This window comes from Abrus precatorius, unplaced genomic scaffold, assembly GCF_003935025.1.
Source record: "Abrus precatorius isolate BTA unplaced genomic scaffold, Abrus_2018 Scaffold9, whole genome shotgun sequence".
NCBI classification, from domain to species: Eukaryota; Viridiplantae; Streptophyta; class Magnoliopsida; order Fabales; family Fabaceae; genus Abrus; species Abrus precatorius.
The window spans coordinates 27945384-27959253 of record NW_020874439.1 but is presented as its reverse complement, the minus strand read 5'-3'; the positions used below and the strand labels follow the sequence as shown (position 1 = coordinate 27959253).

Sequence of the window (13870 nt, the reverse complement as noted above, 5' to 3'; positions counted from 1 at the left end):
CAGACAAACATCCAGCGCAGCATCCACCACGTCCCCTAATCAAATCTCTCTCTCTCTCTCTCATCTCTCTCGTTCCCTTTTCTTTCCTTATCCCACACTCATACACCATCCCAATCACTCCTCCGCCGCCGGCACATCTAGGGTTCCGGTGACGATGATTCCCTACCATTCTCTCCACGAAGCAGAGGCCGCTCTTGGCCGCAATCTCACCTCCGCCGAGAATTTCTGGTTCAACTACTCCGCCGCCAAATCCGATTACTTCCTCTACTGTCACAACATTCTGTTCCTCTTCCTCATCTTCTCCCTCGTCCCTGTCCCTCTCGTCGTCCTCGAACTCAAACGCCTCTCCTTCGTCGACTCCTACAAGATCCAGCCCAAGGTTCACTTATCCCTTCACGAAATAACCAAATGCTACAAAGACGTCATGCGCATGTTCTTCCTCGTCGTTGGTCCCCTCCAGCTCGTCTCTTATCCGTCCATCAAGGTTTTCTCTCCGTCACCGTTACCGTTACAGTTAGTTAGTTAGTTACATTCCGTTTACTGATTTTGATTTTGATTTTTTTTTATTTCAGATGATTGGGATCAGGGCGGGGTTGCCTTTGCCGTCGGGCTGGGAGATCCTGGCGCAATTGACGGTGTACTTTTTGGTGGAGGATTATACCAATTACTGGATCCATAGGTTCCTCCATAACAAATGGGGTTACGATAACATTCATCGCGTTCACCATGAATACTCTGCTCCTATTGGATTTGCTGCGCCCTATGCACACTGGGCTGAGATCTTGTTCCTCGGGATTCCCTCTTTTCTCGGACCTGCTCTGGTTCCTGGCCACATGATTACCTTTTGGTTGTGGATAGCATTGCGCCAGATTGAAGCCATTGATACGCACAGCGGGTAACCCGCTTCTTTCTTTACTTTGCCAATCCTCGTTAAAAGCACTTTGGACTGGGAGGATCTCGAATAGTGCCTTACTTTTTCTTCCTTGGGTCCTAGGATCTGTTTCACACTTTTTTGCTACTTATTTATTTATTATTAACATTTAAAACATGTTTTCTAACATTTGCAACAGTGTATGTGATAAGTTAATAAACAGTATTTTTAATTGAAAATTGTAGCATTTAATTATGTAATTTTCAATAAAAACTTTTTTATAATTTGCACTGTTGCACGTTAGAGAAGTTGTATTAAAAACTGTTGCTTCATTGTCATTTGTGTTTCTCAGTGTGTGATAATGAAAATTCTGCACAAATTATTTCTTTCTCTACTTAGAAGATGGTAATTTTTTCTGCTTATAAATGGTTGGCAAGTGCTGAAAATCTTTTAGGTAATGGTGATGGTTTTTGTTTACTCTGGCTTTGGTTATGTCTATCTTTACCACATTTATTTGTGCTGCATTTTAGTTGGATGCCCCTAAAAGGGCAGTTGATTAAAATCTACACAGGTTGTTAAAAGAGCAGAGCTGCAATTAGAGCACGTCAACATTATGTTCTTGTTTGTTCTCCTTGGTTCCACCATCCTTACGTGCTCTTGTGTTCTCTTTTTGAAAACATATAATGGAGTTCGTATATTATGTTCTCTCCCCTGTCCTAACCTATCCCCCACACACTATCTTAATAATATGGCTTAAACATAGTGATTTGTTTGCAAGTTTCCAATTTCAATGCAAGACAGCTCTTTGGTAATGATTTAACAATGTGAAATTATTACATTTGGTTGAGAGTTTGGTTGCTGAAGAAGAAGTTCCCTATGGACTTTTGGGAAGCTTTTGTATGTTGTGATCAATCTGGCAACTGGAAGTTAAATTGAAATTTGTCTGGGATAAACCTTTGCGAGTTGTTGCCCTAGTACATATAATGTTCTTAACCATGCCAAGAAAAAGATCTTTCTGATGTTTGCTGTCTCAATAATTAATAAATCAAATTGTAATTTGTCTTGAACAAACATTATGCATAATGTTTTCAACTACACAAAGAAATAAATCCTTTTGGGTATTTGCTTTCTCAACAATATCAAAAAATAGTACAGGTTAGTGCAAAACTGATAGCTAAACTGATTTCTATAAATCACTTCTTCAGTTAATTGTTATAGGCCCAATATCAACACTACAAATGTTTTGTTATAGAAGTGCTTGTGCCCAATTATATATCAGGATGATGGTTAATTCCTTGAGATGGAAATCCTTTTGGTGTTTGCAACTTGAATTTCTTAATAATTTCTGATATGACCTTTAGGAATTTAGTTGTGGTGACTCTTTCTTTGCCATTGATAAATACCAGCATAGTCCCTCCCCTCCCCTTTATGAGAAGTTTACTCTCTCCTGCATTGTAATTTTGGCACCTGACCTTTATATTGTATTGTCTACCTTATCATGTGTCAGGTATGACTTTCCCTGGAGTTTCACTAAATATATTCCATTTTATGGTGGTGCCGACTATCATGATTACCATCATTATGTTGGAAGACAAAGCCAAAGCAATTTCGCTTCAGTTTTCACATACTGTGATTACATCTATGGAACTGACAAGGTTATATCATGATTCTTGAATTATTTTGCTGAATAAATAATATCTGCATAGTTTTTCCATGTCATATTGATTTGCTATGATTCTACTTTGTTTGTCACAGGGTTATAGGTATCAGAAGAAATTGATTCAGAAGGTAAATTTATGAAGCTTTGTCACTGAGAAATGTGGTTGCATGGGGTCGCTTTAGTTACCTCAATAACATTTTATGTTGTTCAAATTCCTTTGACGCTTCTCTTTTTGTTTTGGACTTAATTTATTTGGGTATACAATATGCAATGATTGACTTTTTCCCCTATCTCGTTGCTGCTTTGTGCATTGATGTAGTTGAAGGAAGATTTGACAAATGGCATTGAGCAGAACGGAGGATTATACAAGGCACAGGATTATAAATCTGATTGAGACTGAAGCATCCTAGGTGGTATCAGAATGTGTTGCATGTTGACTCTTTGGAACTACCTAATTTCTTGTAGACATATCTGCTGGTGGTAAACTATATGTATTTGCTTAGCTTCAGGGTGGAGGTTAGTGAGAAAGGGGCTTTACAAATTGTGATTGTGTTAGAGAGAGAGAGGGGGGGGGGGGGGGAAGGAATTTCTTCAATTGTCATGTTTTGGAATTCAGACATTTGGTTTTATAATTATAATATGTCAGAATGTTCCCTCCCCTTTGTAAATTCTGACATTTGAAATAGGTTTCCTCTGCCGGTATGCAATTCGATAATTAGAATAAAATTTGGAAGTTCGTTTTCATAAACTTGTTACCGTTCATACACAAGCAAATGTCCTCATACAGTCCATAAACTTTTGTACAAGTCTTGAACGGTTGGCGGACGCTGCAACTGCTGTTGCGTCAGGCTTCAATTCCGTGGAGTTTGGGATAATGTCTTGTGGCGGAATTGATTTGGGATTGACACCGGTTAAATTATGCCATGTCCACGTTACCATCAATTTAGTATTATGTTCAAAGTGATTGCTTTTCTTTAAGACTACATTCTCTTAAAAAAAGGATCAGGAAGTCACGAACCTAAAATTATAAAACTTGATGTTTGACATCGAAAGCCATCAGTAGAGCCGATTTTGTTCAACTTTCTGCACAACCGATCATTTCTCAGTTCTGAGGTGTATATAGGCTTAAAGTTTTTGAGAAGTACTTAGAAAGTTAATATAAAAAATAAATAAATTTCTTTAATGAGTTAAAAATAATTTTTATTTTTTTGAAAGTCCTAAAAAGTTTTCATTTAATTTCTTTAAAATTTGAAAAGATAAGTTATTTTTAATTTATTAGAAAAATATTATTTATTTTTTATATTAATTTTTTTCTATTATAATAAAGTTGGAGTTTTGTTCTTTTTTCTTTTTGCTTGTAATTCAATTCAACCTTTGAATCTTTTACACCCTTTCCTCTTAATGGTTGCTTGAATCCTTTAGGTTGTGTACCCTGATTAGTGACATTATTTACACCATCATCCCTATTCTTGTCATTATCTTGTGTTTATAAGAGAAGCTTTGTGATGTGGCCCACTAAAGTATTAATATTGTCATCAACTAGTTGGCAATATTCTTCCACTTATATGTCTTTTACATTGTGAATAATCCCACAACGGTCTTCTGTTGTTTATCTCTTTAGTATGTATTTGTCAGGAACAGTCTTTACATCATTGGCTTCAAACACTTTCAAAGCATGACAGCAAAGTAGGCCCATTGTTTCAAACTTTTTACAAGAACAATTGATAGTAGTTGAGGAACTATCAAATGTAACTGTCTATGACCTTTGTTGATTGACTTTATTAATTACATATTCAATCAAAGAAGGAGTTTCAATCCTTAATGATATGCAACATGCCAAAAATTGAGCAAACTCTTGTTTAAATAAATTATACACTGTATGTGTGTAAACCTTGGCCATTTGTATTAGGATTGGTGACACCTCATATCGCAACATGACTAACTTATGACGAGAGTCATACTCACACTTAAACTCGTTATAATGCTTGTCTTCAACAACCCATTTAAAGTGAGCAAAGAATTGCTTAATGTCAACACCAGGTTTCATACATGTCTTGAAATCAGAATTTAAGCTTTCACTCAGCTGAGTACTTCACATTCTAAGGGTTAAACAATCATTCAGATAACATGATGCTCATTTCTCTTTTATGGAATACAGTGAAGTAATCAAACTATTTTGTTCAACATTGTATTCTGTAATGAACTTTGTCTAAGCCTCCTCAAAGTCAATTAAACTATCAAAGTCATACATGCATCTTTTCAAATCTCTTAAAAAATGACTTCCTCCTTTCATTAAATTGTCAAGGTATTTTATTCCATTTTACATTAAGTGCCATGTGCATAATGCATGATGTGTCTCTGGCATTACATGGACAAGTGCTTTGGCCATAACTTGATCTTGATATGTAAAGATTGTTTGCAATTTTTTGTTGTTGTGTACTTCCAAAAAAGTCTCAAACAACCATTAAAATGATTCAACTGTTTCATCGTACAACAATGCTGCCCCAAAGATAACAACACCTCTGTAATGGTTAAAACTGAAAATAATGCCAGAGACCTATTAGCTCGATTGGTGCAATATGTAGTGTCTAGTGATACAACTTCACCAAAAAACCCATAATCAATTATCATCTTTGCATCCGCCCAAAAAATATTTATGATTTGCTCCTCCTCATCCATCTAGTACACATGGAAAAAAGCTGGATTGTCTAGTAATTGCCGTTGAAAGTATTGCATTAGACAATCAACCTCACCGTATACCATTCCTCTTTGTCTTTTTGCTCTAAAATAATTTTTTGCGTCCAGTCGAGTCTACCCAACATTAGCTCGGTGTTCTGCAAGTGTAGTCATTAGTTGAGATGATGCCTTTTGTCGCAATCCAAAAGCCTCAGGCAAATCAATTTCATGAGTTTGGACTTCAGTTATATTACGATGTGAAGCAAGCATATGCATTGTTTCGGGAAGTTGTAATGGGTGATTATGCTCTTCAACAAACTCACGAATGACATATTTGTTGTTGTTTGTCAAAGACAATGATATCCTTGCAAGACATTCAGTTCTAGTTTCTGGTTGATGTTTTGTGACTTGGAGTTTTCTTTTATCTTCTTGTTGATGTCCCTCTTTACAACAAACATATCTGCAACCCGTAATGACACCATCTACCTTTTGCTTGTTAAAATATTGTTTCCTGACTCCAAATCCTGACAGCTTGCCATATTCACACCAAAATCGCCATACTTGTTCAAGACTCTCAAACTCTTGCCCTATAGTTGGTTTCCTTGCGACATCCATTCTTCAGTCCAATAAAATAACAGTAAACATGATAAGTATTTATTCCAATAATGTTAAATAACAAATGTAATGGTAAAATGTGCACTTTTAGTATGTTTGAAGACTTTCTTTGTCACAATCTCACCAGAAATAGAGTTTAATGCTACAAATTTGTGTTGTTTATCCTCACCCTAAGTGTGAAATAAGTCCTTACTAAACTTCAACAATGATAATATCCTGTACTTGAATGTTTTACCAAGAGCAAAAATCGAAAAAACCTCTTTCTTCAAAAATAAGTAACCTAATATATCCTTGGCACAAAAAATCTTGTAAAAATTGCTTAAGCCATACAAAAATCTCTTAAGCCTTATTCGCTACACAATCCACTTAAGTTAAAAATTTAGCTTAAGTGACTTTTCGCTTAAGCGATTGAAACTCGCTTAAGCAAAATACGCAACTATTAGTTTTTAAAAAACTGGAATCACAAACTCTCATTTCCATTCCAAACCTTTCTATCCTTCTCTCAAAGTTCAAAGTTTTAACCTTCCCCAAACGTCTCTTTTCTCACATTCAGTTCAAGGGCAAGCTTCCATTTTTAACTCAGGTACATAACGAATGCTTAAGGTATGACTTCAATGTTGTTATTGGTTGCTATAAAATCACTTTCTCTATTGCTTAAGCGTCCAACAATGCTATTATTCTTAGCTTTTGCATGAGATTATAAGGCTTTCATGTATTGAATACTGTGATATATGAATGAGATTAGCATTATTCTGTTTATGTTGGACTGATTCACAATATTAAGTTTAGGGTTAGTTTTACTGCCTCTGTTGGAAACCTTTGCTGGAAGCCTCTATATTTTTCGCTTAAGCGGGTTGAGGTAGCGAAAATTGAATCATGGGGAAAGCTAAAGGTTGAAGCTTTCACTTAAGCGACAAAGTCCAACTTAAGCGAAAAATGCAGAGGCTTAAGCGACAAACAGAGCTTAAGTGATTTTACTTTAATCTTATAATTTGTTTTTTGTTTCAGGATGGCACCAAAGAAGTCTATTCCTCAAAGAAAGAGGCAAAGACTTGAAGTTGGGCAAACTTCACAACAACATGATGAACCTACTGAACAACATCAACAATCACAAGCTCAAACTGAAACAGAAATCATATCATTTGATAGATTTAGGTTCAAAACTAGGGTTAAGGCTTAGAGATTTTTTGACTTACAATGTAGGGAATTGCTACCTGAGAGGAAGGTCTCTTTAGAAGAAGGACAATATGAAGAGTTTTTGCAAGAGATTATAAGAAAAAAATGGCAATTCTTGGCAAATCTCCCTAATCAAATTCGCGAGGTAATTGTCAAAGAATTTTATGCAAATGCATGGCCATTGATCCCACACAAGTCAGATCAGAAGTCTTGGGTTCGAGGACAAAATGTTGCTTATGACAGAGATGCAATTTCAGCACTATTAGGCAACCCTCTAACCTTAGGGGAAAGGGAGCTATGCCAATACCAACAACATCGAGGCTCTTTGTCAGGTTTTTCAAATGACACAGTAGCTAACACCTTATGCATCCCTGAAAAATCCTATGAAACAAATGCATCGAAGAAGCCAATGCACTTCAAAAGACTGTCTTTGACTACTTTGGCCCAAATATGGGCATCCTTTCTCTTTACCAACATAGCCCCAACCACACACACCTCAGATGTCCGGATGCTCCCAGCATATCTGATATATAGCATCATGAAGGGGATGTCTGTTGACATAGCAGTCATAATTTCAGATGAGTTGCACCAGTTTGTAATGTCCAATACCTCTAGTATTGCATCAACAACAAAACCTTTAGGATTGCCATCACTAATCAATGCTCTATGTGCTTCCCAAGGTGTTACAATTCCAGACACCTCCAATCAAACAATCAGCTTGAAGAAACCAATTAATTACCAGTTCATAAAAAATTATTGCACCAATCCAATGGAACAAACGGTAGGAGATTCTTCTCAACCGTCTTCGTCTGTACCACCTGCATCACAACCACGAACACGACCATCTATGTCTGAAGCGCCACAAACAGATCCAACTCTCATATGCCATCTGACTCATATAGAGCAACAATTGGCAGCAAACAATCGTGCTTACACTTACCTAAACGAGTCCTTCTACAAGTAAATGTTCTCTTCTTTATTATTTTAATTACTCTTGTAATTTTTTATTTTACCATTACCCTCATTACCTTCATCATATCTTTCCACAGGTTCACTTTACACTAACATCATGGTCAGGAATATGCTTTCCTATGGCCCACACCTGAGGCTTTTGCAAAAGCTGTATCATGGGCTGGAGATAACCCTACATTCACATTTCAACATGAAACTACACAGGATCTAGATCGACAACCAAAGGAAGGACTCCACAACGACATTGAGGACATTGAGGAAAATGATGGGAGAGATGTATAGGAAGGTCAACAATTAGAGGAAGAAGAGAGACATGATGAGGGAGATGAGCCACAACCCATGCAAGAGGATGACAATGTTGGACCCACATGAATACAACTAGGATTTTATTGTAATAGACTTTAATGAGTCAACATTTTGTGTTATGTTATGTAATGGATTTCATTTGTAGTTCTTCAATGCTTATTCCTATAGTTCTCGTTAATGGATTTCCTTTGTAGTTCTTTAATACTTATTCCTATAGTTCTCATTAATGGATTTTAATATTTATCCAAATTGGTAACCTATATCATATTTCATTGTTTTGTGTAAGATGTAAGTTTGAAAAATTTATACGTAATCAAGTGTATTTTGGCCCCTTGAATGCTATCTGTATTAGGATTATGTTGGATTTTCTGTACCTTTCGCTTAAAGGACCAACTTTCGCTTAAGTTAAATCTATTCTGACTTGATTTCTTTTGAACGTGGCCCAAGCGCGTATATATCAGGTTGTACAAGTTAATGCATTTTCTGATAAATTTGCTTAAGCGGATAAAACTCGCTTAAGCTAAACAAGTTTCGTTGGATTTGTAAATGCTAGCTCAAGCTTCACAAAAATTCGCTTAAGCCGTTTAAAATTCGTTCTAGCTAATCACACTAGCTGAAACATGTGCTCTCTGTTTTACATTCGCTTGACAATAATTAAATTCACTGGTCTTGGCTTGAGCGAGGCAAGAATAGATTAAGCGATTAATGATTAGCTTAAGCAAAATAAGTGAGTGAAAAATATATCTCTTTGGTCCATTTTTACTTAAGTTACAGAGCTTCGCTTAAGTGATTATATCAGATTATACAGGTTAATGCATTTTTTGATACATTCACTTAAGCGGATAAAACTTGCTTAAGCGAAAAAAAATTTGCTGAATTTGGAAAACGTCAGTTCAAGCCCTACCAAAATTTGCTTAAGCCATTTAAAATTTGCTCAAGTTAATTACATTGCCTATAACGTGCTCTTTGATTTATTTTCGCTTCAAATTTTTCTTTTTCCCTTTAGAGGGCTTAAGCTATTTTAAATTTGTTTAAGCGAATTTTGCTTAAAAGTCCCTTGTGAACTCGTTTAGGCGGGCTTATGAGTGTTCAAGCCTCTTTCGTAGAGTGAGAAGGAAATTGAAGCCTGTTCCGACCAGACCTGCAGGCGATCGGATCCATTCTAAGGAAGACGAACCCAACGGTCGATATGTACGGCACTTCTTCATTCCATGTCCTCTTCGATCGCTCCCAACTTGGTCCCTTCTCACTTGGACACCAAAAGATATAAAAGAGAAAGAGTAAAGAACATTGGAGGAAAGGAGGATTAAAATTGAATGGCCAACAATGAAATTCCCCCAAATCTGAACTGGGACATTTGCCCTAACTCATTTCCCATTAATCGGATCCTCCACTTATCACGACCAAGATGGAATCGCCCTTTGAGCAGCCACTCGACCGGCTTGAGGCGCAGCCTACAGTAATCGTCTTTGATATATTCTTGTATTGGATGGTTGCTGTTGGAAAGCGACCGAATATTCCAGTGTCATAGCTTTGGACCATGTCGGCGTCTATGTTCTCTGTGCTCCACCACCATCACCTTTTGGAACAAAATGGGCATTACCCCGTGAACTTGTCATCCAAAAGGAGAGGGACTTTGCTAGGATTTGAGGGAGTGTTCCTTTTTTACTGGGGCCTTTCTGGAGGACCGGGACTGCTCTAATTGGAAGGCCTTGAGTTTTTTTGGCGGCGGCGGAATGAGGAGGTGGGTTTGGAAGCGGTGAAGAATTGGGTGGAAGGAGATTGGGCGGAGGGGAGGAAGGGCGGCGTCTGGGGTTGTGAACTTGGAGGTGTCTTTGTCACTTCACGCATCATTGTATCTTAATTTGTATTCATTGATAAATTACGGGTTAGAGAATTTTAATTTGCTGATATTGTTGTTTAGTTTCTTTGAATAGTGTAAATGTATCAGCATTCTTAAGTGAGAAGTATTTGAAAACAGAGGCATAAAAATCATTTCTATTGTGTTGTAATGGATCCTCAGATGGACTTCATTCTGCAGGAATTGATTTGCATATCTTCTCAAGTTATAGTAAATTGCATTAAGAGTGCCACTATGATAAGGGGCCCAAGGCCTAAAAACAACTCTGATCCAATTTATTAACAGGGACGGAGAAAGAGGAGAAGCCTTACTAAATGAATTATGACCGTCCTTAATATGTCTAGATTTTTTTTAACTATAATAAAAAAATATTTATCTTATATAAATTATTCTTAATATTTTATTAATTTTTTATTAATCTATGTATTTACTCAATTAATAAATTTTATTAATAAATATATATAATTTTAAATATGAATAATCTTTGACTTAAATATAAAATTTTTAATATTTTTAAAATTTATGGTTTTTTTTTATTTAGTGACTAATTCTTCTCTAAACTTAAAAAGTACTAATGTTTTAGTTCTCATATTTTGTTCAACATTGTTAATATAGGTAATAGTAAGAACTAAAATATAAATAATAGAGATTAAAATGTAATAAAATATTCGTATAGAAATTAAACATAATTTTTTAAATATAAAAACTATTTTGTAAACGAATATCAACATAAATATATAATTTAAATTAATAAATAAATAAATTTTTTTATAAATTAAAAATAACTTATCTTTTCAAGTTTTAAATAAATTAAATAAAATTAATTTTTAAAAGATAAAAAATTATAAATGAATTTTAACGCAGGATGGAAATTTTATTAATTTTTTATATTTTTTTTCTCTTGCAAGTATTTGTTCATAAGTTTACTTCAAACAAAACTTTGGTATATAAGGAATAGGGTTGAAATCAAATGATTATTATATAAATTTAATTTTGATATATTATCAATAAAAATATTTTTACATTAGCAACTAATAAAAAAACACACTAAGTGGTACATATTGTATGTTTTACAAGATAAAAATCATAACTAATAGTAAAATAATAATAATAATAATAATAATTCATATGCACATCTTTTATATATATATATATATATATATATATTATTTCTTTAAAAAATGTTTTAGAACTAATTTTTTTACAAAGCAAAAAATATATTTTCTATACCTATTCAGACCAACCCATTAACATTAGTTCATATTTGACTTTGACCAACTTCACCAGTTCTTTACTCCATTGGTTCTAAAGTTGAATCGGTGACCCAACCGGTTTTTGGTCCAATTGATGGAAAGAGGGGGTTCAAGTTTGTGTTTACCTTATCGGAGTAAATATACGAAAAAATCATATACATGTTATGGTTTTGGTGGTGTATTTATACGAATCTAGTATGATTATCATAGAAGACTGTTATGAAATCCCTTGTACAAAGTAGATGATTACAACTATATTTAAAATAAAACAAACTCTCAGTTGCCCGTCTAGCTCAGTCGGTAGAGCGCAAGGCTCTTAACCTTGTGGTCGTGGGTTCGAGCCCCACGGTGGGCGTGTTTCTATTTATTTTGTTTTTTGAAAAATATCTAACCACTGGTTTAGCTTTTCGGACAAAGTGACGAAGGCCCACTAGTATATGTGGCAAATATTAGGTCAGGTCCAGCTTGCATTTCTGGCCCAAAAGCTTACGACGCAATGCTGGATCATGAATTTTTTATCTTCCTTTTCAGTGGTTTGCATTCTCTCTATTGCCCATATTGACTTCAGTGCAGAGATGCAGAGGATTTTGAGCCAATAATTGAAAAATAAATAAATAAATAAATAAATAAAAACGGTCGAATCAGATAATTATTAACATATGATGTACATGTCTGTTTCATTTAAGCTTCTTATTTTCTTCTTTATGATATCCCTTCCTACTGATGGCCATTTTTTGGACGTCAAAATGACCCATCACCATTATGACGTTGAAGTCCACATAAAAAATCTCAAATTTTGACCCAAAAGAAAACTCAAATTAAAATCTTGTAAAGAAAGTTAAAATTATGTATTAGATTTGGCAGGGAGAATGATCAACTTATTATCCGCGTAGCTTCTAGATTTTTTTGGAGTCCTTCCCACATAGTTACGAGTTAATGTAGGGGATCTAATGTAAGCACTTCAAATGTCACTGACTACTGAGGCCTATGTAGCCAGCTGTTTCTGATCTCATAACAAGTTTCATCTTTCAAAGTTCAGGATTTGTTGACCCATTCTTGCTTTGTTTGTTTCCTCCACTTTCTATAAAGTCAGTGAAATAGCAAATGTGCTTTCTCATTGTTCCAGGTATCATCATAAATGCGATTTTCTTAGCACGTGCTTAATATATGTAATAAAAAATGTTGTATTTAATATTATTATCAATATATTAAATTTGATAGTTTTAATGAAAAAATATTATGTATTACTATCATCTTCTTTGGTCTTTTTACTCCCCGGGTTTCCCAACGTCGTTTTGCATTTCGCCTCTAATTTTGGTATTTTGAATGTGAATTGAAGAGGATCTCCTCATCCAAAAAGAGAAAATTGAAGAGAATGAGGAATAGGATACTGAGTTTGCAAAAACCTATATTCTGCTGAAGATCCGAAAAGTATATTCCATATGTATCATGGATTTTTTTAATCATACAAATAAATTATTATATACACACAAATTAGAAAATTAAGTCCTCCAAGAAAAGTGGCTCGTTGCTCAAGTCAAGTTTAAGACGCTTGATTATAGGCTTTCTACCTATCACTAGACACAATGGTAATTAAAGAAGAGTTTTGATGGATGCTAAGGTTACAGAATCAATTGTTGAAAATTCAATTGTGAAACAATTCAGGAGGATAAACCTAAATTTATCAACAAATTATGTCCATATCTCTCTGTATTGTGAAATACAATTGTTGTTTGTGGTGGCTAAAATCTAGTAAGTTTTAGAAATGAAGAAAAACCTGTTATGTATAAATGGAAGGAATGGATGCCTATTGCCTAACTCAACAAAACTATGCATAGTCCTTTGTAGGAGGTCAAAGAGTGGGAGCTTCTTGTGATTTGACAAAGGGAAGTAACAACATCGAAAATATTATATATATGCCTTCTTCCTAAGCATATAGAGAATGTGAAAAAACAGAAGTGAGGATTGCATTATTAGCGGTGGTCAGTGATTCAGTCCCAAGATCTTGCTAGTTCACGGCCAGAAGCTGCTCCATGAAATTGGATGTTGCTTGAGATTGAGTGCACTTTATAATGTCGTTTAATAGGGTTAAGAATAACATATTTGTATCCCGTGTCATATAATTTTTTTAATTATAATCAAATTTAAGCATTTATATACATGTAGTTTTTTTAATATTTTTTTGTAAATGAAAATATTAATATCACAACAATTACTTTTATTATATTGATAGATATCTTTAATTTTCTCCTTTTATGATGAATACATGTAATAAATTATATATTTTTTTTAATAATTATCACACTTTTAATTGTTATTTCGTATACAAATTCAGAAAAAATAAATATGAAAATGAATATTTATTCAAATATATTAGTAATTAAGAATGTTAAAAAAATTCAATAAATATTATTCATTAAAAAATTTTCAAGAATAAAATTAAAAATAACAAAATTTATTAGTACGTTAAGATATATATA

The 13870-nt window shown here is 34.4% G+C and overlaps 2 protein-coding genes and 1 non-coding gene across 3 annotated transcripts; 2 read left to right on the top strand and 1 right to left on the bottom strand.

Annotated features, from left to right (window-relative positions):
• LOC113850460 (methylsterol monooxygenase 1-1-like) lies at positions 1-3574 on the top strand. Its single transcript, XM_027481016.1, has 5 exons — positions 1-484; positions 573-895; positions 2379-2526; positions 2627-2659; positions 2851-3574. Exons 1-5 carry the CDS (start codon positions 155-157, stop codon positions 2923-2925), a joined length of 909 nt encoding a protein of 302 aa, XP_027336817.1. The 5' UTR covers positions 1-154; the 3' UTR covers positions 2926-3574.
• Positions 3575-5342: 1768 nt separating this feature from the next.
• LOC113851147 (protein FAR1-RELATED SEQUENCE 5-like) lies at positions 5343-5822 on the bottom strand. Its single transcript, XM_027481626.1, has one exon. The coding sequence runs from the start codon at positions 5820-5822 to the stop codon at positions 5343-5345; it is 480 nt and encodes a 159-aa protein (XP_027337427.1).
• Positions 5823-11672: 5850 nt separating this feature from the next.
• On the top strand, positions 11673-11745 carry TRNAK-CUU. Its single transcript has one exon. It is a non-coding gene; the product is annotated as a tRNA-Lys (tRNA).
• Positions 11746-13870: the final 2125 nt, after the last annotated feature.